Source organism: Chelonia mydas, chromosome 2 (assembly GCF_015237465.2).
Source record: "Chelonia mydas isolate rCheMyd1 chromosome 2, rCheMyd1.pri.v2, whole genome shotgun sequence".
Classification (NCBI taxonomy): Eukaryota; Metazoa; Chordata; order Testudines; family Cheloniidae; genus Chelonia; species Chelonia mydas.
The window spans coordinates 59,911,437-59,937,639 of NC_057850.1; the positions used below are offsets into that span (position 1 = coordinate 59,911,437).

The following is a 26,203-nucleotide window of genomic DNA, read 5'->3' on the forward strand; positions in this document are numbered from 1 at the left end:
TATTTATCAACGCTCCACTTGGGCCAACTCCCGCTGCATTTAAGCCCTGCCCACAGAGGTATTCCCACCCCAAAGTGCAGCCACCTGGGCCCTGTCCTTAGACACCCAGTCCTATACACTGTTTCATGTGTCACCTGCTGGGTAACAACATGAGAGAACTCCATGTTTCTAAGAACTGAACTAGCTCTTTATTAAAAAAAACTATTTACAGAGATGCTGCAACTGCAGCCAGCATTCCAGCCCTGTGTACACAGGCTGACCTGGTGCTTCCTCCAAACTCTTCCCACCTGAACCTGTCCTCCTCTTTCCACATTTTGGGCTGATTTATTATCTCTTTCCTTTTAACAGTTTTTTTCTGTGGACTAACCTATAACCAAGAACCAACTGAAGCACAGGACAATGCATGGTTGGCTGTGTAAGCAGAATCAGGATGAGCTCCACCCTGACATCTAGTGGTGAGTTGTGGCAAGTTGTGGAAACGAACTTCAGGGGCTGATCTCATTTGCATAGGCACACCCACCCCGCCTAGCATGAGCCCATAGCTGCCCAAATGGTCACTTTGGCTGCTGTGGGATCCCCAGTTACTCTGTTATTGGGACACGAAGAATAAATTATTATCCTGATTATGTGAATCAAGGATAGTGGAACTATACTTGGCCTTTTGTTATGATGGAGGGACTCGCCATCAAGTAGGTAGCACTTGCTGGGCAAGAGATATGGGTTCCAAAACTCAGTGAATTGAGAGAGGCTGGGTACAGGTATTAGTACCTGGTGGTATAGGCCTCCTGCTGAGGGTCCTGCATGCCAATTGCACTTTTCTCCTTCCACTGTAGAATGTCAGAGGTAATTTTGATTCCATTAGGAGTCTAGCATAATGACAGGTTTCAGAGTAACAGCCGTGTTAGTCTGTATTCGCAAAAAGAAAAGGAGTACTTGTGGCACCTTAGAGACTAATGCTTCCAATGAAGTGAGCTGTAGCTCACGAAAGCTTATGCTCAAATAAATTGGTTAGTCTCTAAGGTGCCACAAGTACTCCTTTTCTTTTTGCTATTAGGAGTCTAGTTACAGGTTGCTGAGCTGAATTCACTTTGGACCAATGGTGCACCGGCACTACAAGCTGAAATCACAAAAGAGCTAAAATCACTGAGTGTTGTGTTAAATAGTGGGGGAGCCTGAAGATATATTGTGGAGCAGTTTGCAGGACAGCTGGAGCAGCTCATGGGACAGCTGGCAGAGCAGAGTGGCTGGTGGAGCGGAGCAGTTTGCAGGGTGGCTGAAGCAGCTCATGGGGAGCTGGCAGGACAGAGCAGAGCGATTCGTGGGACGGCTGGTGGAGCGGAGTGGAGCCCCATGGAGAAGTGGGGCAATCGGCTTTGGACCATGTAAGGTGCCCCTTAACCCTCCCACCTCCACCCAGGTTGGGAGGTAAAACTCTGCAGATAAATTTTCAAACTCTGGGGCTGCACTGACCAGGGGCATAGACTTTTGGGTTGTTGGACTCAAGAAGCAAAGGGAAAGGACATGGCCCAATTTGCTTGGGACGGGTTTTTGCTCATGGGTTGTGTTATGAATCCTGGTGGTCGTGTTCCCCCAACATAATGCCACATTGTTTCTCTCTGTTATTAAAAGGCTTTTGCTACACTCAGACTCAGTGCTTGCAAGAGGGGGAAGTATTGCCTCTTAGAGGCACCCAGCAGGGGGTGGTATATATTTGTCCCAGGTCACTGGGTGGGGGCTCGAGCCGGTTTTGAATTGTGTTATTGGAATGGAACCCCTAGGTACTGAACCCGGCCCTTGTTGCTGCCAGCTCTGACGGGCAGAAACGTTACAGCTGCATTGTCACTATCACCACCTTATGTCCCTTATTTACACCAAGGGAGATTCTGTTATGAAAACTTTACAAAAAGGGTCAGTAGGCCAGCAGTAGCTTTCTTTAGTAGCAGTAACTCCTAGTATTACTGCTAACAATGTCATTCTAAGTATTTTTCCTGTTTAAATTTGTCCTTTATCTAGGAAAATGTTAAGAAGCGAACTACAGCAACCAACTGCACCAAATTCCACCCCCTCCGCTGTATATTCTTACAAAACAACCAAAAAACCACACGAGAAGGTGCAATGCCCTTTGCTAAGGCCAGTCTCCAAATTCTGGCCTCAGTACTTGAAATTCATATTTTAAATCAATGAAAACTTCTTGTGAGTTAGAGGGTAGCATTCAGGCTTCAGTAAGGAGTGTACAATGGTGTGTGTGTTCTGCTAAAGCTCGCTATTTCATAAGAGTTTGCACTTTATATAGTGCATTACACTTTGAATTCAGTCTATGAATTAGTTTTAAAAGCTGTGATGAAATTCTGGTGTAGGCGAAGTAACTTTCTGTCTTATGTAGAGAAGAGGTGCAAAAGCAGGAAAGATTGATTTACTATTTATTAGGTTCAGCCATACAAGATAGATACTCAGAAGACTCCTGTTCTGCAGTTACAGATTTTCTCTTTGAGACTGAACTGACGGGCTATATAGTTTCTGACATTTCACTGCTTTGAAAAATCCTTAAACTGGCACATTCCTCTTCCTGGTAAAGCAGTGATATCACACCCTATTTAAAATTAGAAAGTTTAGGATATAAATAGCCAAGGAGAGAATCTTTACAAAGCCAACACCTGGTGGAAAACATTTTATTGAAAAAGACAATGGAGGCTGAAATTAGCAGAATTATGTCCCTTTCATTCCTTCTCCTTTTATTACTACTTTAGTTAGCTAGCAGAGCTACATGAGCAGACAGACACCTTGTGTCAATTCTTCAGTGTTGCATCAGTGTTAATCATTGTGCAGGTGACAAACCGAGGATTATTGCTTCAAGTGAGAAATTAATTTTGGTCTAACCTGAGAATTTTCAACTGACATAGCATTCTAGGCAAATTATTATTACTTTTTACTTACAGGTGTCCTATTTGAAATTCTACTTTCCCTGATCTTCACAATGGATTCTTTCTATTCCACTGTAACAAGATCTGTAGATTAATGTTTATCTTAATTACTTGGTTTTTGTTTTGTTAGCTATGACACACAAGTTGCATTTTTGTGATCAGAGAAACTTCAACGCTTTAAAGTGTTGCTATTGCCTTTTTTTTTTTTATTAAATTTCTTTCAAGGAGTTAAGTTCTCATGGTGATCCAGTTAAAGGCACTGAAATGCATTGTGAAAAGTGTGCACCCAGACTTTTCAAGTGGCAGACAAACCTGTTATTTACAAGCAAAGTGAATCACAAGTATTATTACTGTTACAAGAAAGTCACATTAAAACTGGAGCTAACTTTCAGGATGTATTGTGTTTAAAAAAAACCCAAACAAGTTGATCAGTGTTAGCATTTTGGTTATATGTGCAAATCACAAGAGGCACACACTATGTACAATCGCTCTTCATATTCTTAAAAGTAATCAAAAGGTAGTTTAATAGTTATTTTTCCTAACTATCAAGTGAAGATTTAAGAGCTGATACATTAGAATATAGAAAGACAAGAAACTATGAATTTTGATACAGTTCATTTAGAATATATTCGTATTCCAGATACACACACAAAATAACCCTAACTTTTGGCACTATCTCCTCTCTGTAGGGTCACAGCAAGACTGCCTTTAAAAGTAGCAATGATTACTGCCCTCCAACTCTTTGGAAAAATAGAATTTTAATGCAAAAAAATTTTAGTGCAGTTGAGATTCAGGTATTTCTTCATCAGAAAAGAACATTATAGACAATGTATTTAGTAGTGTTACCAAATATTTTGGGCTAGTTTGTGCTACCCTTACTCACTTTGAGTAGTGCTTTATTTCTCAAATAATCCAGTATAAATTTAAAGGAGTACTTAAGAAGTAAGGGATTTATGAAGGAGTAAGGATGTCAATTTGGTCCTAAATGAGCAACTTTTCAGTTTGTGGATCCTTAAAGTATCTACTTATTCTTCAATGAGGAATTACATTTTTAGCATAAGTGCTGTCAAGTAATGAATTTATATTTCAAAAGGTGATATAAACAGGGAAAACATTTATCTTTTTTTAAACAATGATATACAAAAGACAATTGCATAGTTACAATTCAAGCACAAAGTCACTGTAAATAGTTACAAAGGCATTTATAAATGTGCTAAGTTTGCTGCTGCTGAAAGACAGCCAAATCCTGGATAGGTATTAATGTAAACCTGGAGAAAAAACAGTGTATTTGCTTAAAAACAGATTAATGTAAAGGAACAGCTTTTAGAGATCTTCATTTTAAAAATATTTTTATGCAGCAGGAACAACAGTTTAAATCCCAAAGAAAGCCATCTGAAATGCCCAATTTCCTCATATACAGCAGAAAATGTTTGTTCATTGGTTTCAACCCTTCATATAAAATGAGGCACTAGTTACACATATTCTGGACTATGTTCACACTCATATTTCAGTCCATCTTCAGACTTGTACTTGTGCATCATTTGTTGGCTCCTAACCTCCTAGGGAAACAAGTCTTCAGAAGGTGGTGCATAAGAAAATCCAACAAATGCATCATCTGCCTCCAGCACACTGGCATTTACAATGTTATAATCAGAGGAAATGCAAACTGAATAAGGAACCATTTCTTCTGTAAAAGCTGCATCAAAATTCCTTATATCATCTGGGCCAACCTAAGAATGAGACACATAAACCAGCATTAATCATATTAATATGGCATTTGTATTTTTACATGCTTTTGTCTGTTAAATATTTTTCATTTTACTCAAATTCAAAGTTGTCTACATTATGAAGTTCTCCCTTTCATAAGGGGAGCATTTAAATTAATCCCATCACTCCACCCCTGAAAACTGGTACTGAAGCAGTTTGTTACGGGGTGTAATTCAGGCCAAAAGATCAAAGTGGTGACAGTAAATTTGCCAAATCCACATATACTGTGCAATATTTCCAGAAGGAAAAAGACAAAAGTGCTGCTTCTTAAGAGATGGTGAAAAGAGATACAAAAACAAGAAACCTTTTTCTTCTCTTCACCCTCCTCATGAATTCTCCTTCCTCTCTCTCTTTTTTTTTTTTTAAATCACTCCCCATCCTCCAGTCACTCTTCATTTTCCTCTTTCTGCTCCTTCTCTTTACACAGGTTTCTATAGTGTTAGTATTTTTCTAAGAGAATTTGAGCTCATCTGTATCAGCTTAGTGACTGACAAACACTGATTCCACTAGTGACAGTTCTGCCCGTAGTCTGATACCCTATTAAGCTGAAGCAGCAACTGCAGTATGACAATAACTAGACAAAAATGGTACCTCTTGCACCTCTTAGTAGGGCCTCAAATTTAAAAAATGCAACTTAGAAGAGTGCTACCCTCACTGCCGAATGCATCAGACCTATTGGGTAGGAGCTGCCCATCACCCAAACAGTTGGAGATGTAGGGGAAAAGAAAGATCTTCCCTTCCCAGTAGTCAGGAGTGGAGAATGGGAGAACAGAAGGTGGAGAAAGGTCTGAGAGAGCTGTAAAACAAGTCACAGTGCAGTATTCTGACCCTGTGCGATGACGTGCAAGTCACGAAAGCACAACTTTATCACATTCCAATCCAACACTATGACAAAAGCACAATGCAATGTCAGGATGGCATGCTGCTGACTTCATTCAGTAACAAAAATGGCTCTCTAGCTCTTCTAATTTAAGTACCATTGCTCTAAACAGTTCAGAAATGGTCACCAACACTGTTTGAGAGGTACTGGGGTTGCCATTCTCTGCAACTTTTAGATAGATGTTCTCATCCCATAGATTCTGCCCCACTACATGAAGAGATTCGGGAGATATAATCGAAATATACATATTGCACCTACCACATTAGGATTAAATGGTGGTGGAATCTTCTTCTGGAGAAGGTCAGCCCAGCTGAGAGATTCAAAGAAAGGATGCCTTTGAATTTCAAGCTGCAACAGTGAGCAAAGATAAACTTTGGTTATTTCCATGTATTTCCATGATATACCCTACAGCGCTGGAATACAATGTTGTTTCAGAGATTCTTCCAGCATGCTAGAATAAGAGTTTCTTGGATCTGGTGCAGTAACAAGCAGGGGTGAAAGTAAGGTAGTATGGGCCGGTATGGTGTACTGGTAAAAAGTGGCCACCGGTACGTCGTTGCCCCTTTGCCCCCCACCCCTGGGCCACCAACCAGGGAGAGGGGGTTGCAAAAGGCGCAGTTGCCCCGGGGCCGGCAATTTAAAAGGGCCTGGGGCTCCGGCTGCCACAGCAGCGGCCAGAGCCCCGGGCCCTTTAAATCTTAAATCGCTGCTGGAGCCCCAGGCAGCACAGGCGGGCTGGCTGGGGGACGCTGACCCTCCAGCCCTGCCCCTTCCACCCAAGGCCCCGGCCCTTAGGGGGGGGCCCCCGGAGCCAGCCCCTGTACCGGTAAGAGTTTGATTTTACTTTCATCCCTAGTAATAAAAAAGTTCAAGCCCATTATTTGATAAATTTGTTTTGCAATTCGTATTAGAAGGTATGGCTGGAGTGGGTAAAATTTGATGGGGAAACATTTCTGAAAAGGCTGGCCAATGCATTTTATTTTCTGCTTAAATTGAAGTCTTAAGCAAAACCTGGTTTCAAGAAGGTTTTTCAAATAGTATTTATGTTCATGTTCCTGCTCCAAGCTAACAAAACTTGCTAATATGAGCACTGCTCCAGATGGAACGCCTCCAGGAACTCTGCAGTATGTTTTCTGTTTATATCTATAGTAAACAGTTATGTCCTCCCAAACATAACTGCCTTTCATTTACTCTGTGCTGCAAAAAATGTAACTGTACTGTAGCAATCTAACAGAACTTTTAAGTTTGTGTATGACGAGATCAACACATTACAGAACATTAATAAGACTAAGCCTAAATACATCAATCGGGGGTAAAACTGCAAGATCATTTGATATCCTGCCTACACAATTCTGTGACAACTTCTCTATGCATCTTTACACAACCTTAAGGAACACTGTCAAAATATTATTTGATAGAAGTTTGCAAAACACTAGCCATTATTTGTGAAGCCATTTTGGAAGCCTGAAAAAATAATTGTTTCCTTGCCTTTTTCCTATTTGACAAATAGTATTTTTCTCACCGTTGAAAGCTGAATTTACCAAAGTGTAGCTCTTTTTGTTTTGGTAACTTCCTTGTTTGAGTACTACCATCATCAATTATATCAGCACAACTCATGGAATATAATGTTAGGAAATGTGTTTCCTTTGCTGGCAGGTACTGCAGCAGTCAAGCTCAAAACACTAAGTTCTGCATCATAAATGTGTCTTCCCCTGCCCTTCAGGTTTTTTGTGACAACTAGGGTATTTTGTTTTAAAGTTGATATTTAGCATTCAAAGGACATTCTCTACCTGTTCCTTAAAAATAACGTTGAATTGTGGTCTTAAATTTGACAATGTCCCTTTAATAAATTAGTGCCAGATAATTCATTGGCAGGAAATTACATACAAAGTCTTCTCTTGCTCCAAGTCTGTTTTGCCTGTCTTTCTCCAAGAGTTCTTCCAGAATAGACCAGGCTGTAAGACTGACTCCTGGGCGCACATATAGAGGTTTGTGAAGAATATTTTCATACATCTCAGCAACATCACGGCAGTAAAATGGAGGCTGAACAAAAACAAAATGAAAAATTGAAATGTGGCTTTGAAACGGTTCAATAAAAAAACACTTTTTTCAAATGTGAGAGTAAACTGTTCCATCAGAAATGCCAATGACCAGCAGTGAAAAATAGCTTCACCCAGTGGCAGACTGATTTCAGATAGAATAGATAGAAATTTCATTTTTTAACCAGAATTCCCCCCCTTCCTTTCCCCAAACCCCCACACTTCTTCATGAATGGGCCAATTCCTTTATCTTCACATAACACATGCAGTGACACCAGGATTGCATTCCTCTGTTAGCTCTTTCCTGCATCTCCTGTTCTCTGCCCAGGTGCGCTCACATTCATTGGTAGCTATAGAAGCTATCCACATTTAAAAATCTTACTGAATGTGAGCAAAAGAGCATGAGTGGGTGAACAAAGTTCTGCCTGTTTTCCCAGGTGAAGTAAGGAAACTCGTTTGCATGTGAGGAGGAAATGTAGTTTGTGAAACACAAAACAGCTGTTTTTAGAGAGGTTACAAAAAAATAAACCCTAGCTGAAGCGTGGGAAGATTTGTTTTTTTATTGCTGTATTAAGTAGTAATCTGGAGGAAATTGGAAATTTTAGGGTTAAAAATACTTTGCTAATGTCTTTGGTACCACTTTTGGCAAGTAGTACTTTACTTTTATAGGGCAGCACCACTCCTGCTTCAATAGACGCTTGCATTTATTCTGGGTTATATCTGCTTGACTCCACTGGATAAGAATTATTAATGTCACATCAGTTTGGAGAGCAGAATTTTAGACTTCAAAAAGAAAAACAAAATTCAAGAGACAAAACCAGATGGTAAGTTAGAAAGCTACAAAACAAGTTATTCACCAGTTAAAGTGTGTTTTAACTGCTTTGAAAAGTTATATATTACTAACTATAGTATTCAAGTAAAGAGATTGAAAGGAAAAAGGTAGAATACTTACCAACCCATAAAGCATTTCATATAGAACCGCACCAAGGCACCACCAGTCTACTGTGTTGTCATAGGGCTGTTTTCTGATCACTTCTGGGGCAAGGTACTAAAGAAAAAAAAAGTTAGGCTGGTTATATTCAAATCTAGCCTTTATCCAAGCAACTATTTTACAATACATCTTTAGAAAAATTACTGTATAGATTCCTAAAGAGTTCTCTGGTCCTTTAACAAACTTGGTAAATCTCGCTGACATCCGGCCAATTGTTTAAATGGCTAGCTGTTGTTTCCCAGTTCAAGTTATCCTTTATACCCACTGACAAATTTGCCAAATTACTGTGCCATCTCTAAACTGACAATTCTTTCAAGTTTCAGGGAAAGGTCACTGCTCTGTAGCTTCACAGACAACTAAGCAGCAGCTGAAACCACAGTGTGGGAATCTGCAAAGAAACAGCTTCCCTCTGCCAATGGCATCTCTCTTTCTCAAGGGCAAGTTGTTCATTAACCAATCCTGTTGCCCCCCTTGGGCTTGAATACTGAATGAGGGATTTAAAAAGTGGGAAATAAGTGGAAGCATCTCATTCTTCTTCAAACCAAGAAAATGTTTCTTACTCCTCCCTACTGTTACTGCATAATCCAGGGGTGGGCAAACTTTCTGGCCCGAGGGCCACATCAGGGTGCAAAACTGTATGGAGGGCCAGGTAGGGAAGGTTGTGCCTCCCCAAACAGCCTGGCCCCTACCCCCTTCCCACCCCTTGCTTCCCCCCCCCCCCAAAACCCCGAACCCCCCCTGCTCCTTGTCCCCTGATCACCCCCTCCCGGGACCCTCTGCCCCCCAGAACCCTCCCCAACCCCATTCCCCATCCCCTGACCGCCCCCACCCCATCCAACCGCCCCCTGTCCCCTGACTGCCCCCCGGGATCCCTTGCCTCTTATCCAACCCCCCAGCCCCCTTACGATGCCGCTCAGAGCAGCGTGTCTGGCTGCTGCACCACCCGGCCGGAGCCAGACACGCTGCTGCGCTGCCCTGCATGAGCGTGCAGCCCAGAGCGCTGCCCACACAGCGGTGTGGCTGCGGGGGCTGGGGGACAGCGGGGGAGAAGCCGGGGGCTTAGGGGCCGGGCAGGACAGTTCCGCGGGCCAGATGTGGCCCGCGGGCTGTAGTTTGTAGTCTGGCATAATCACATGATCTATATTTTAAGTTTCAATGAGGCTTCAGACAAATAATAAATCATCAATTGTGAAATATCCAGAGATTTTTTTTTTGCCACAAATTAGTCAGGGGACACAGATTTGAAGGACACATTCCATATCATGGTTTGCCATCCTTTTACATCAATTACTGGATGCCAACATGACACTAACAGGTTTCTAGGTGCCTCACAAAAAAGTTTATTCAGGATTTAGGCACTTATATGGTTCTCAACACCATAATATCCAAGTAGATACATCTGGAACAGAATCTCCTAGCCCCACCAGGCTATTCTGTACAGATACACAGTTATTTAGAATTTTGACGCTACGGCTGGATCATTATTGTTCTCACAGCCCTGACCTGCAATGCTTTTGCTCCTTCAGTCCTTGCCTCTCCTCCCTTTTGCGCAGAGATTGCTGACTCTACTTTATAGTCAGTTAGGTTTTTGTGATATGGACAAATATAGGGACCGTAGAGAGATCATACTAGACACTCAGGTACCATTGTAACAAGTGGAGTTTAAATATTAAGCTAGATCATTAAACTTTTAGCAGCTCATGAATGATCTGAATCCAAGTCCCAGAGTAGACAGACTGGTACATAACCCACAACACTCAAACTCAGGAAAAGCTTTTTATAAACTGGGGCCGCAGGCCATAGTGTTGCAATCCTCTTGTGTAAGTCTAATATGAATTACACCAAATGTATTAAAAAAACTTGCTCTTAGTACAAGACCAAGATTTTCTATGTAATCCATTTCACAACTGGTCATAACAAATATTTAACCACAGAAGCACTCTATATTTTGGCATTCAAATTTTCCAACAAAGTTCAATAGACACATTGTTTTTCTTCAGGTTTGATTACTATATGCTTTATTTTATGGACTCAGATAGATTATAACTCACGTAAATCGCTCCCACAAGAATTTTCACTGACAGACACTTCGCTATTTGTACAATCCTTGTCAACTACAAAATATCTTAATTCATGCAAGATTATCTATCTATCTGCCAACTTTGAAAACTACCAACACTTCCTACTCACCCCCCCCCCCCCAAAAAAAATGAAACCCTCTCCCCCAGTTTGTTGTGGCAATTTGCTTGTGCTGGCTAAAACTCAAGGAAGTTAGCTTACTTCTGGTGTCCCACAAAAGGTTGCAGTGGTATCCGAGATAGCAATCCCTTCTTTACAGAGTCCAAAATCTGTTAAGACAACATGTCCCTGTAGAGAGAAAAAACAAACAACACAGATCTTACTGAAAAACCAATTTAAGACTGTATCATAATATTTTGCAGTTACACAAAGGTAAGTGTTAATGTAAAGACACATTTTTGGACATCAGATAGGATATGCTTACCAGTGAGTCTAAGAGAATGTTTTCTGGTTTCAAATCCCTATTAAAAACAAAGTCTTATATTAATCCTCCTATGAGCGTAACCAAAAAATGAAGAGACAGAGTTTTATACTAATAAGTAGTCACTTATTTTTTACACAAAAACTTTTAAAAAATTGGGTCAGGCCTCTGTTTAAAAAAAAATAATTGTAAGCTTAAAGTCACAAGTCCACATGTGTATATAGGTTGAACAAAAACAGCAAATGCAGCTTTTCTTGATTTGCTACATTTATCTTAATGCAGAACAAAAATAAGTTTTAGGAAATCGTTACCTGTATACAATATTTATGGAGTGCAAGTAGCCCAATGCACTGGCTATTTCAGCAGCATAAAATCTGGCTCTGTGTTCAGGAAAGGAGCGTTCTCTTTGTAAATGAAAGAACAGCTGTAAATATATGAAGATGCAAATGATAAGACAAACTGGCATACAAATATCAAATTACAAGGTGTAATCCTTTGCAGTAACAAGCAAGTCACTTTCAGTTTTTTTATGACAAGCTAGCAGAACTGTGAAACAAATTAAAAAATTTCCTTTTACATAACCGTTTATATCCCTCTTTTAGCAACTTCTTTATTTTCTCACTTGTGTAACCCCAGCAATACTTAGCGTGTAATGAGTTAATAGATAGGAGTACAGGATGTTTCCCAGAAAGTCAAGTCCAGCCAATACAAATTTACTCCTGAGGGCATTCTGCACCAAAAAATTAAAAATTCTGCATATGCTATTTTAAAATTCTGCAAATTTTATTTGTCAAATAAATGTGAAGGCTCCAACATGGCACTGGGGAGCACAGGCCACTGGCTGCAAAGAGGTGGAAGATCATTGTGCAGCTTCCCCGCCCCCCACCGGTACATGGACTCAGTGGAGAGGCTGCACCCAACCCTGACACAGCACAAGGACCGGGCCAGGTGCACCAAGTGTGGGCAAGCAAGCTCAACAAGGCAGGATCCAACTGTGGAGAGGTTTAGTGTGGGGGGGATCCAGGTGTGGGTTGAGAGGGTTCTGTATGGGACAATCTGGGAGCGGATGGCTCAGTGGGGGATCGGGGTGTGGCAGGGGATCTGGATACGCAGGGGCTTGTTGGGGAGTTCTGGGTGCAATGGTAATGGGACTCTGCAGGGTGGTCCAGGTGAAAGTGGTTGGGGCTCAGAAGGGGTGTATGGGGGGGGGGAGAAGAGCTTGGCAGGGGTGTCGGTGTGGGGAGCTCAGTAGGGGGGGTTCCAGATGCTCGGGGAGTGGGGCTCAGTAGGGTGGGGATCCGAGTGCGAGTGGCTTGTTGGGGTGGTCCATGAGCAGGGCTTGTCAGGAGGGTTTTGGGTGCAGGGGGAGTGAGCCTCGGCAGGACGGTCTGGGTATGAGGAGGTCTGGTTGCACAGGGGTTGGGTGGATGGGGGAGCAGCTCCCTGTACAGAGATCCCTCCTCCTGCAGCTGAGGAGCGATGGGTGCAGGAAGCAGGGGTGGGGGGGAGTTTTCAGAGCTTCCTACAGCCAGGAGAGAAATCTTGGGGTGGGTCTGACACAGCCTTAGATGCTGTGCAGGGGAAGAGGAAGCCCTGTCCTCCCCAGCCCAGCCAGGACTAGCAGCTGAGCCCGGCACAGGATAGGAGCCGCCAGCTGGGTCTTCCCCAGTCCCGCCCCCTTCTCCACAATGATTTACCTCTCTGCTGGTTGTCCTAGGCACCCAAAAAACTTACTGCTGGGGAGGGATGCATGACCGCTCGTGGCTTCCCTTTGCTTCCCCATCAAAAAGTCATTTTTCTGCAGGGAAGCAAAGAAATCTGCGGGGAACATAAATGCTGTTCTCTTTTTTCTTCTCTATTCTCTTCTATTTTAGAAGATAACAAATAGCATACTAACTTCACAATTGTATGTACGGAGCACTTCAGTACAAGTACTTGCATAACAGTCTAATGGATCTTACATTCTATTCTGAGACCACTTGGAGGAGTTTTATATTATGAGGATACATTCTTCAATCCTACAAGTTATTTGGTGCAGATGGACCCCCTGGGCCCACAGGCTGCAACTGATGTCTGCATGGGTGCAGGAGTCTACTGACATTGAGTTAATTGTAGGGTTGGAGACTACCTTGCCATGCACAGAACTGAAAAGTTAGCTACAGGAAAAGAGAGTTAGTTTCCGTAACTGGTGTTGTTCGAGATGTGTTGCTCATGTCCATTCCATATTAGGTGTGTGTGCTCGTCACATGCACCAGTGCCAGGAGCTTTTCCCTCAGCAGTATCCGTAGGGGACCACCTCTGGTGCCCTTTGGAGTGGTGTCCACATAACATGGTATAAGTGGCACCGCCGGCTCCCCACCACCCTCAGTTCCTTCTTGCTGGAAACTCAGACAGCGGGGAAGGAGGACAGGCTGTGGCATGGACATGAGAAACACATTTCGAAGAACAACAGTTACGGAAAAGGTAACTGTCTTTTCTTCTTCGAGTGCTTGCTCATGTCCATTCCATATTAGGTGATTCCAAAGCAGTATCCCTGGAGGTGGGTAGCAGTTCACGGAAGCGTAGACTGCAACACAGCTCTGCTGAACCAGTGTAATCTCTGACCTCAGTGACGGCATAATGAGTGGTAAACATGCGAACAGAGGACCACATTGCAGCTCTACAGATGTCCTGGATAGGGATGTGTGCCAGGAAGGCCGCCGAAGACACCTGCGCTCTCGTCAAATGGGCTCTGACAATCGGCAGCGGCGGAACCCCCACCAGATCCTAACAGGTCCTTATGCACAAGGTAATCCAATTAGAAATCCTCTGCGAGGACACCAGGTGACCTTTCATCCTATCCACTGTAGCAATGAAGAGTTGAGTCAATTTTTGGAAAGGCTTGGCATGTTCTAAGTAGAAAGCCAAGGCCCTCCAGACGTCCAGGATGTGAAGATGCCTCTCCTCTCTGGTTTTGTGCGTTTTGGGACAGAACACTGGAAGAAAGATGTCCTGGTTCATATGAAAGGTGGAGACCACCTTTGGCAGGAAGGCCGGGTGGGAACGCAACTTAATCTTATCTTTGTAGAAGACAGTGTACGGAGGTTCTGAGGTCAAGGCTTTAATTTCGGAGACCCATCTCGCCGACGTTACCACCACCAGGAATGCGACCTTCCATGACAATTGGGAAAGGGAGCAGGAACCCAGTGGCTCAAAGGGCAGGCTGGTGAGCCTAGAGAAGACCAAGTTAAGATCCCACTGTGGGACAGGAGTCCATACCTGCAGGAAGAGTCTCTTGAGCCATCTCAAGAATCTGACCGTCATGTCATGGGAAAACACTGTCTGTCCTTGGATTGGCGGGTGAAAAAGTGGAGATGGCCACTAGATGCACTCTAATGGAAGAGTGTGCAAGGCCCTGGTTCCTTAATAGAGCAGGTAGTCCAGATCAGCCTGTATGGAAGAAGGTGAGGGAGAGATGCCATGCTCGGACGCTCAGCGGGAAAATCTCATCCACTTGGCCAGGTAAGTCAGTCTGGTTGAGGGCTTCCTACTAACTATGTATAACTATTTTACAGGATTTTAGAGTTTGCAAGAACAGAGAAAGAATCAATGCTAGCTGAAGCAGCAGATGTTCTAGCACCGTCACTGGCGGCAAGAAGGAACTGAGGGTGGGGGGAGCTGGCAGCGCTCCTTTCACTGCGACCAGTGATCCCCTAGGGATACTGCTGCGGGAAAAACTTCCAGTACCAGTGCATGTGGCAAGCACACACACCTAATATGGAATGGACATGAGTAAGCACTCAAACAGTATTTTCTTTCTAAGGTCCTCTTCTGCCTCTCTTCAAATGAGTGTTTTCATGTCTTTGGTCATTCTCATTGTCCTCCTCTGGGCCCTCTTTATTTCTGCAGTATCCTTTTAGAGATGGGGTAACCAGTATTGCACACAGTATTTCAGATGAGGCCACACCACTGATCTATATAAAATGTATTGTTATATTTCCATTTTATTCACCATCACATTCTTTATTAAATGTAACATCTTGTTTGCTTTACTGACTGCAGCTGCATGTTGAGCAGAGGTTTTCATTGAGCTGGTTTACAGGAATACCCAGATCCCTTTCTTGAGTTGACAGTCAATTTAGAACTACAACAGAACCTCAGAGTTATGAACACCAGAGTTGCAAACTAACTGGTCAACCATACACCTCATTTGGAATGGGGATTACAATCAGGCAGTAGCAGAGAGAGGCAGACACACACACAAAAAACAAACAACATTTAATGCAGTTCAGTAACTACTAAAACAAGAAAGGGAAAGTTTAAAAAAAAAGATTTGACAAGGTAAGGAAACTGTTTCTGTGCTTCTTTCATTTAAATTGAGATGGCTGAAAATCAGTATTTTTCTTCTGCATAGTAAAGTTTCAAAGCTGTATTAAGTCAGTTCAGTTATAAACTTTTGAAAGATCAATGCTTTGTTCAGAGTTATGAACATTTCAGAATTATGAACAACCTCCATTCCTGAGGTGTTCGTAAGTCTGAGGTTTTACTGTATGTAAGGCGCATGAGTAGCTTAAATTTTTCCCTCAAATGGACATTAGTTTGCATTTGTCAACATGAAATTCGGTTTGCCACCATGCTGCGCATTCACTGAGTTTGTCTGGGTCTCTCTGGTCATGACTAACCTAAATAACTTTGTCTCATCTGCAAGTTTTGCAGCCTCACTCCTCACCACTTTCCAAATTATTAATATGTTGACCTATACAGGACCTAGAACAGAACCTTGAGGCACCCCACTGCTAGCTTTTTGCCATGATGAAAACCAACCGTTTACACTCACTTCTTTTCTTAATCCTCTCTCCTCCAACCCCAAGCCAGTTTTTTTATTTTGCCTCTGATCCCATGACTACTTACCTTCTTTAGCAGCCTTTTGTGCAGAACCTTGTCAAAAGCATTTTGGAAACCTAAAATTATGTCAACTGGTTCTCTTTTATCTAGTACTTTATTGATATGTTCAAAATATTCTAAGAGATTAGTGAGACATGATTTTTCTTTAAAGGAAGTGCACTGGTCAGACGCTATGCTATCATGGTTTTCCAGGTGTTTTGTAATTATGTTTTAAAATAGTAATTTCAACCAAATTTCCAGGTAAAGATGTGAAGTTTAATGGTTTAGAATTCATCATATTACTCCTAGAGATGTTTTAAAATAGTAATATTTGCTACCCTCCAATCCTCTGGAGCAGTGGCTGTTAAGGAGATATTGTGTACTTTTATCATCAGCTCAGCCTATTCAGGCTTCAGCTCCTCCAGAACTCTTGGGTGTACGCTATCTGGGCCTAGTGACTTACTGCTTGTTAAATAATCAATTTACTCCAGCATGTCTTATTAAAATTTACAGATTTCATCCATCTCTTTCACAAGTTCTTCCTCAAGTTACTTATGGTCTCCTCAGCTTCAGTGTTGGTGCTCAGAGTAAACAATGCTGCAGATAACAAGGCTATTTTAGAATTGTGTATTAAGGTTTATATTGAGAGTTGCATAAAAATGAGTTTTATAAGAAAGGAAGAAACTCTTCAATAGTTGCAAATAAGTTTTGAATGCAAGTCTACAGCAACATCTTGAAAACTGTAACTGGTAGGTAAAATCAATAGGATTTTAATTTACTTACAGAAATATTAAAATCAGCACATTTTACAGTGGATGATTTTTATTTTTTTCTGTAAATTAGCCTAAGAGGAGACAAAAACCTAAAGAAATATGAAAACTACTTACCTCCCCTCCATTAACAAAATCCAGAACAAAGTAAAGCTTTTCTGTTGTTTGGAATGAGTAATGTAATCCAACCAAAAATGGATGTTTCAAATTTTTCAACAGTACATTACGTTCAGCCATAATATGTTTTTGCTGCAAGGAAGTGAAAGGTCAATAAGTAAATAGGAACAATTTTGTAATTGAAGGGGAAAAGAAAAACGCATTTCCCCTCACCTCTTTCCTGTTGAGAACAACTTTTTTCTGCAATACTTTGACAGCATAAAATTTCCCATCCAGTTTTCGTTTTGCAAGAAGAACCTGTGAAATTTAAGATGAGAGAGGAGACATGGTTAGCATAGTTCTCATTCTGATATTAAAGAGTATCTGGAGAAACGTGATTAATACAATTACTTCACTGTACAATTTCTTGGTCCTTAAAATAGTCCACAATTATTACCAGTATCACCAGCAAAAGGAGACTGACCAGAATACGGAATCTAAGATCTTGCACAGTTTCTGCTGAACTGCAATGTCACAATGGAGAGCTCATGCAGGGCCAAATTATGACATAGGCACTACAGGTCCATGCCTAGGGCCCCAGCTCCTGGAGTGGAGGAGGGCGGAATCTTGGCTCTTTTTAAAATATATGTTTCTAGTCTTCATGGTTGTGGTGAAATGCTTGGAAATAGGACTAAAGAGCCTCAAACACTAGCGCCGAGATGGGTGAACTGCTCCATCTATCTTAATAGGGTATTGCCACAAAGACCCACTGCTCTGGGCAGCCCAGCCAACACCACCCCAAACAAAGAACTGGGTGTGTGGCGTAGCTGAGTGAGCCCAGCACACAATGCAGCAGCAGGAGTGCAAGTACTGAGGTGCCTCCCTGCTGCCACCCTTGCCTCTCTGTGGGGAAGAAGGGACCCTTACTGCTCCAATGACAGGGAAAACCCTGCTGCTGCTCTTGGTCAGGAGTTGAGGGGGTCCCATGGCACTGCTACTCCAGGTGGAAGGGACAGTGCCATGGTATGAAGTGGGGCTGTAAGGGTGGAACCACAGGCGGCCTTGTGTGCCGTGGACCCCAGGTTGCCTTAATCCAGCCCTGAACTTGTGAGTACCACTTCCCAGTGTTCCCCAAATTTAGTGCCAGTGTGCAGTTCAGTCAGGATGAGAAACGGTAAGAAAGCTCACCTTGCCAAAGCTGCCTTTCCCAATAACTTTCAAGAAGTCGAAGTCTGTTGGTTTAGCGCTGAAAGTGATTCAGAAAGGAGGAAGGTTACTTGGTGTAGAAAATATCAACTTCACAATTTTACACAGTGCTCAGAATTATATTTAAACAAGTGCTTGAACTGCAAACGAAGTGCTGATGTGAGCCACTATTTCCCTGCACATCATGTCCCACTTAAGGCCTGCAAGTAGCATGGAGGTTCTCCATACCAGCTCCTCTTTTATGGCCTGCAATCAAACCCTTCCCTCTTTTCACTTCCTATTTTCTGCCAGGGAAACACAATATAAGTGTTAGTGTTACAATTTAAATAAAAATAAAATTGACAAAACAGACTCAGCTCCACACTTCTCTGCTCTTTGTTCTTTTCTCCTCCTCCCCACATCTCTCATGTTCATTCTAGTCCCTTTTTCTTTTTTTAAGTCTAGGTTTTCCCCTCATACCTCCCGCGTTCCTCCTGGGGCATCCCCTGCTTGAAAAAGGCCGTTTGACTCTTAAAATAGTTTGTTCCTTGTCCTTCCCCCATTCTCAAGTCTCCCCTTTCTCCCACCCCTCCCCCATTCTGTTCTTTGCATTCCATTTTTTGGCATCTCTTCCTTTTTCCTTTGTCTTGTTCTATAGTCTGCCTCACTGTTCATCTACCTTTCCTCGCTGTTTTCTATTCCTCAAATTTGTCCTCCTATTCTCTGGCCTCTGCACTTCCTCCCCTCACTGCCCACCCTACTTTCTTCCTATGACTCCCTGTCTTTCCCTTCCTTCGCTCTGGGAGGTACATGTATTCAGAGGCATTTGGCATTCAGGTGCCACTCTATCTCTTGGCCTTCCAACCTTCCTTCTTCACATGGCTTGTGCTCTCCAATTCGACAATTACAAGGACCACCATCCACTCTCTATTTGTTGCCCTTTTATTGATTGCACTACCAAAGAGGATTTGGGGCACAATATATAAAGCCCCACACTCTCTCCCAGTGGCGCAGTACTATCAATGAGGAGAGTAGCAAACATGGGGAGCAGACACCCTAAGCAAGAAATCAGAAGAAAGGCAAAAAGGATGAGGGAGTCGGGAGACCCAGCAATGAGAATAAGAGCCACACAGAATGTGTCAGAAGGAGAGGAAAGACATACTGATTGCATGAGCCAGTTTTTCATATCAACATAATATAATTCCTTATATTGTACTGTAGAAGTTTGACATTAACACAAGTTTACACTAACAGAAAATAGATTAACCAGGTTGACTTGTTTTGATCTACATAGTGGTTCTACATGTATCTTCAGACCAAAATCTGTTCTTCTTGAGTAATGAAGAAACAGCCCTTTTGCTCTCTAAGCTAAGAGAAGCTGGGCAATTAAGATAAGCCATGGATAGACTCCAAACCAAATTCTTTTAGTGAAGGAAGAATGGGAAAAGCAACAATTGCAAATCAGGGCCTAAAAAAACAGAAAGGGAGACAATGGGGCTCCTCAGGGCTGTGTGAAGATTGCTATGGACAAATTCTGTCCCCACAACTCTTCCCTCAGTCATATAATAGGGGGGATGGAACAAACTGCAATTCTGTACAAGAGTTGGGGTTTGAACTTTGTTTGCCGTGGTATATTTTAAAACTGCTGCCATGGAGTTGCAAGGAAGAGCATTTATCTTGCCTGCATATCATCATCATCTGCTCCACTCATGTTTGAAACTTAGTAAGTTACAAAACCTGTTAGATAAGAGAAGGGGGGCCGGGGGAGGAGAAGGACGAAGAATAGGAAGAAAAATCTGTAAGGGGGTCTGCCTCTTCAGGATTGCAGCAACCCTGCTAGTAGTGCTCTGAAGTGGAAAGGGGAGGCATGTCATTTGCATATTTCAAAGATACTCTCTCCCACCCCAAGAGCATTTATATATTCCTTCTATTGTTTAAATGGAAACTATTTATGTAGACATCACTACACATCTCAGATTTGTTTGGGGGTACACTACTGGTAAAGAAGCTGCTGATTATGCTAAAATCACACAGCATACAACTAATGTGCATGATAATATTTACTTAATGCCGAGTTAGAACCTTTGCTTCCTCTCAAGTTGCACAAAGTAGCAAATAAAGGCACGTATCTGGAGAACATTTCATATAGTTAGAAATTAAAGTCTAACTTTTGGTTTATATTTAACTAAAACCTACTGAGGATTTCCAGATGGTCCCAGGTTGATATTCTGTGAGGTAGAGTTTAGCTGTAGGAAGGAAAAAAAAAAAAAAAACAAGCCTCAGATCAGTTTAGATTTGTTTACCCATTAAAAGGAAATCCCATCTATTATCCTTCAGCTAATACTCATTGCAAAATATTCAATTAGCTCAAACCATCTCTACATTTATATTTCTTATTATTTTCTATGTAGTATTTTTAAAAATACATTTATAAAGCACCCAATCTAGATGCTAAGTTAAAGTATCAGAAGAGTTAATAGGAAGGGTTATACAGACAGTGTAAAAGTATAAGAAGTAATACAATCTCATGTTCAAATACAGATGGCAAGGTTACGAACAAAATTTTAAGTCTCAGCCCTTTTAACAAGTAACTTAATGTCCAAAATTTAACCCATTTTGAAACTGTTTTATTCCAGGAATATTCTCCGGATGTTTATTTAAATTTTTTAATCCACCACACTCTTGCCAATATATTATCAAAATAAACACTGCTTATGTAGGACCAGTTAAAGACATTGTGTTAAAAGGCTGTTGCCAACCTTTGATAATCTGACACACAAGGTTAATTATTCCAATTCCAGTAACTGCAGAGATGTTGCCAACGCTGGTACACACCCACACACAGAGCATATAAATTACAGGGAGAGGGAGAAGCTCTTCCCCTCTCCAATCTCTTCCCTCAAATTTGTTTGCTCTCATCTTTATTCAAAATCAAGAAAAGCTTGGGTACTGACTAGAGGAAAATCCTACTTAGTTTGCGACAAGTTTTGGGGGCGGGGGAGGGGAGGAAGCTAACAGTGAGTCACAAAAATCAGAGGTACTGTAGGAATGGAGAAATCCAGATGACGACTCTGGAAATAATTACAATCCAGCACTGAATTATACAAATAAGAATTAATTATACATTGTAGTGAACACATTTTTTATGCAAACTAATGCCATTTTTATGTATTAACATTTTTCAAAAAGCTGCTACATACTTTATATTTATTTTTGAGAGCTATTTTCTTACTTATTTATTGGTCAGGTTCATATAGTAAGCAGACTAGTTACTGGAGAGCTTTTATTTCTACCACAGGCTTGGCCCAAATTACTCTGAATTAAATACCTTTAAAATTTGGTTTTTGTTGTAAACATGACCAGTCAGTATGGTCATACAGCAATTTCAGGGCTTTCAACAACAAATGGCTTTAAACTAAATTATGATGCTTGAAACTTGCTTCAAGGAAGCAAAGGGAAAATGCTACACTGAATTATGGTACATGATTAAGAAAACTTTCTACAGATACATTAGAAGCAAGAGGAAGACCAAGGATAGGGAAGGACCATTACTGAATGAAGAGGGAAAAACAACAGAAAACGTGGAAACCGCAGAAACGCTAAATGACTTTTTTATTTCAGTTTTCACCAAAAGTTTGCAATTGGATATCTACCTTAATGAATGCCAGTGAAAATGAGGTAGGATTAGAGTCTAAAATAGGGAAAGAACACGTTAAAAATTACTTAGACATATTAGAAGTCTTCAAGTCACCAGGGACTGATGAAATGCATCCTAGAATACTCAAGGAGCTGACTGAGGAGCTATCTGAATCATTAGCTATTATATTATCTTCAAAAAGTCATGAAAGACAGATGAGATCCCAGAGGATTGGGAAAGGGCAAATATAGTGCCAAAGGGGAATAAAAACAACCCAGGGAATTACAGACCAGTCAGCTTAACTTCAGTCCCCAGAAAGATAATGGAGCAAATAATTAAACAATCAATTTGCAAACACCTAGAAGTTAAAAAGGTGATAAGTAAGAGTCAGCACGGATTTGTCAAGAACAAACCATGTAAAACCAACCTAATCACTTTCTTTGACAGGGTAACAAGCCTTGTGAATGGGGGGGGGAAAGAAGTAGATGTGGTATATCTTGCCTTGAGTAAGGCTTTTGATACAGTCTTGTATGACCTTCTCAGAAACAAACTAGGGAAATACAACCTATTATAAGGTGGGTGCATAACTGGTTGGAAACCTGTTCCCAGAGAGTAGTTATCTGTGGTTCACAGTCAAGCTGGCAGGGCATATCAAGTGGGTCCGGTTCTGGTCTATATCTTTATCAATGATTTAGATAATGGCGTAGAGAGTACACTTATAAAGTTTGTGGATGATAACAAGCTGGGAGGCGTTGCAAATGCTTTGGAGGACAGGATTAAAATTCAAAATCATCTGGACACACTGGAAAATAGTCTGAAGTAAATAGGATGAAATTCAATAAGAACAAGTGCAAAGTATTCTACTTAGAAAGGAACAATCCGTTGCACACATACAAAATGGGAAATGACTGCTTAGGAAGGAGTACTGCAGAAAGGGATTTGGGGGTCATAGTGGATCACAAGTTAAATATGAGTCAAGGGTGTAACACTGTTCCAAAAAAAGCAAATATCACTCTGGGATGTATTAGCAGGAATGTTGTAAACAAGACAAGAATTAATTCTTCTGCTCTAGTCTGCACTAATTAGGCCTCAACTGAGGTACTGTGTTCAGTTCTGGCTGCCACATTTCAGAAAAGATGTGAACAAATTGAACAAAGTCCAGAGAAGAGAAATAGAAATGATTCAAGGTCTAGAAAACAACCTGTGAGGGAAGATTGAAAAAATCTGGTTTGTTTAGTCTGGAGAAGAGAAGACCGAGAGGGGACATGATAACAGTTTTCAAGTATGTAAAAGGTTGTTACAAGGAGTAGGGAGAAAAATAGTTCTCTTTAACCTCTGTGGACAGCACAAGAAGCAATGAGCTTAAACTGAAGTCAGGGCAGTTTAGGTTGGATGTTAGGAAAAGCTTCTTGTCAGGGTGATAAGACACTGGAATAAGTTGCCTAGGGAGGTTGTGGAATCTCCATCGTTGGAGATTTTTAAGAGCAGTTTAGACAAACACCTGTCAGGAATGTTCTAGCTAATACTTAGTCCTGCCTTGAGTGCAGGGCACTGGACTAGAAGATCTGTCAAGGTCCCTTCCAGTCTTACCATTCTATGATTAAATACATACATATAATGAGAAAGTGCTGCAGGACACTTCCCTAAAAGAGTGTTGCAGGAAGTCACATTTTCACTACAGATATATTCTGATCAATTTTCCCAATTTTTTTAAATTTACGGAACATCTGAACCATGACAGAGCAGAAGAATGTTAACTAGGAATATGATGAACATTTAAGGAGAAAAAAATAAGATATTCCATTTATGATTAGTGCCCATTACTGTATTTTATGATGGATGGAAAATTAAGTTGAAAACATACATCCATTATTGAGATTTTAAGTTACATTTGTCACCACAACTTTTATTGATCTTAAGATTTCTATTAAAAAGTTTAAGAAATTAAAAAATGGAAGCCCTCATTTCTATTGAGAAATGTAATGAAGTGCCATTGTACATTTAATTAATTCCTCTACCTCCAAAGAGGTGAAAGATAGAGAGTCTAAAAGTAAGGAACAGTGTAGAAACAAAATATTATACAAGATTTGTAGATACAGAAGACTCAGTAACTTTAAATGTGTAGCACTGAAAACTACATCAGGAAATTGATCTTATCAATTAGGGCCCAGGAAAGCTTTTTAATTAATGCACAATAGTAGCTTCAGTACCCAGAGAAGTGTATTGGAAAAAACTGACTTTTGTGGGAGTTGAAGCAGGCCGCAAGAGCGTTAAATAACTTTTGCATGCAAAGAATCCTTTACTACTGGGACATGAGAGAGACAGAATAGATTAAAATTATTCTATTATTCTACCCAGCAAAACAATTTTTTTCTACCAATTCTTAAAGCAGGACATTGTAACTAGAAGTTCTTAAGACAGAGGCTCCTAAATGGATTTTGAGAGACTTAGTACAATTCTAAACCCAATATAGTGGCTTTAGAATCACAGAATATCAGGGTTAGAAGGGACCTCAGGAGGTCATCTAGTCCAACCCCCTGCTCAAAGTAGGAGCAATCCCCAACTAAATCATCCCAGCCATGGCTTTGTCAAGCCTGATCTTAAATGTCTTAGTAAGAGACTGAGGTTTGAAACCTCGCAGTGTAAAAGGTGAACTGTGAACCAAAGTTAATTTTTCTTTGAGCTACCATAAAAAATGGCTTCAAATATTTTTCAAGTTCGATTCTCCTTTTTTATTTTTAGTTATTAAGCATTTAAATATCTGATCCTCCTATCCTCTTTCCTGGATGTCTCTGGCAAGGTCTTTGGAGGACCTAAACAGTGATGTCACGTGAACTGTAACCTGAGCCACAGCTCTTCTAGCCCCTAACAAATGGGGAAAACAGATTGTTAACACTTGTCGTATCTAACAGTCATGTCCACCCTTGTTGGTGGTACTTGTCTTTGCAGTTCATACTTTGGGGAAAAACTGAGTAACCTTATTGGAAAGGAACAGGGAGGACCCTGTTGGAGAACAACTTATTTTGTTGAAAGTTACAATACATATGAAATTGACCTCATGTAGTTACAGTTTGTTCAAAAGTGCAGGATTACTGTTCTTCTACTCCATTCTAGCTGACTGTTACCTTTGGATTGCTCCTTTCATCCTCATCTTCAGATGGATCTGACTGATGCTTTGGGTTGTCCATCTGAAGAAATGCTCTGACATCTGGGCTAGAAATATAATTAAACCTATTAGGACATTAGTAACTTAAATGCATTTGCAACTCATTACTACAGAAGTAGAATTTTCTTCACATTCACCATCATATTATGCATCTGGTAAATAACAAAAACCCTTCCAACAAACTGGTTTTATGGGGACTTGTAATGCAGGTAGTTCACTCTCTACGTCTACACTACAAGATACAGATACAATTCCCAGCTCATATTTGTGCTAGCTCTCATCAGTGCCAGCACACCAAAAATAGAATAGCTGGGGGTAGCATGGGCAGTGGCAGCACGGGTTAGCTGTGCTGAATACATAACCACAGGATTCAGGCGGGTTTGTACTCTGCACAGGTAGCTCCGTGCTATGGCTACCCATGCTACTATTGCTATGCTACTATTTTTAGTGCACTAGCTCAGATGAAAGGTAGCATAGGTATGTCTAAGAACAGAATAACAGCCATACGGGGTCAGATCATTGGTCCATCTAGCCCAGTAACCTCTTTTCTGACAGTGGCCAATGCCAGGTGCTTCAGAGGGAATGAACAGAACAGGTAATCATCAGGTGATCGATACCATGTCACCCATTCCCAGCTTCTGGCAAACAGAGGCTAGGGACACTTCAGAGCATGGTTTTGTATCCCTGCCTATCCTGGCTAATAGCCATTGATGTACCTATCCTCCATGAACTTATCTCATTCTTTTTTGAACCCTATGTGATGTTACCCTGTATTCTTCATAGAAATATGGTTATGATATGAATATGGCATAACTAAGATATACTTTATGCAAGTTGGCTCATATAAGACATAATTGGAAAGGTTATGATTCACCGAATGTGATTATCCCATTTGTATGGATGTATTATTTCTGTATCTAAAGTTAGGGATATTGACTATAACAATTACAGTTGTGTGTATATTTGGGAGACACCCACCAGACAACCGGCCTTCACAGCCTTGATGGGCCATTAGGAAGAAATAATACAACTGGGAAGATACTAATCTCTCTCCTTACTGAGAGGCACCCTGGGACATAGCTGTGATACTACAAAGTCAGGTGATAATGTCACCTGATGCAAAATACCACCTTGGACACTGCTGGTACTTTTCCTCTGTAGGGGGATGGGGATCAAACAAAGGTTTCCCGCCTTAGATAAATCCTTTTTAAGGCTGGGGAGGGGGTTGATCTGGACTCTCCATTTCCTACCCAAAAAGAAGGGCTGCTGAAAGAACCTGAAGGGACAAAGGAACTAACCTGAGGGGAAAGGCAGGGGTGAGTCCAGACTGAGACAGGATTCCAGTCTGTAACAAGGAATAACTGGAACTCTAAGCTACAGAAACTCTG

At 41.3% G+C, this 26,203-nt stretch overlaps 1 protein-coding gene across 13 annotated transcripts in view; it reads right to left on the reverse strand.

Moving 5' to 3' along the window:
* Positions 1–2,651: 2,651 nt before the first annotated feature.
* The window catches only part of LOC102941738 (serine/threonine-protein kinase Sgk3), an 84,385-nt gene continuing 60,833 nt past the window's right edge, over positions 2,652–26,203 (reverse strand). For all 13 annotated transcript variants that reach the window (XM_037892500.2, XM_037892493.2, XM_027828512.3 and 10 more), the window contains 12 exons: positions 24,775–24,862; positions 20,209–20,258; positions 18,016–18,073; positions 17,062–17,145; positions 16,849–16,980; positions 11,410–11,522; positions 11,102–11,138; positions 10,879–10,965; positions 8,560–8,655; positions 7,456–7,611; positions 5,827–5,916; positions 2,652–4,651 (listed from right to left, as the gene is read on the reverse strand). In XM_037892500.2, the coding sequence (XP_037748428.1) occupies positions 4,481–4,651; positions 5,827–5,916; positions 7,456–7,611; positions 8,560–8,655; positions 10,879–10,965; positions 11,102–11,138; positions 11,410–11,522; positions 16,849–16,980; positions 17,062–17,145; positions 18,016–18,073; positions 20,209–20,258; positions 24,775–24,862 (1,162 nt within the window). In that variant the 3' untranslated portion in view covers positions 2,652–4,480. The remainder of the gene's footprint in view (positions 4,652–5,826; positions 5,917–7,455; positions 7,612–8,559; positions 8,656–10,878; positions 10,966–11,101; positions 11,139–11,409; positions 11,523–16,848; positions 16,981–17,061; positions 17,146–18,015; positions 18,074–20,208; positions 20,259–24,774; positions 24,863–26,203) is intronic.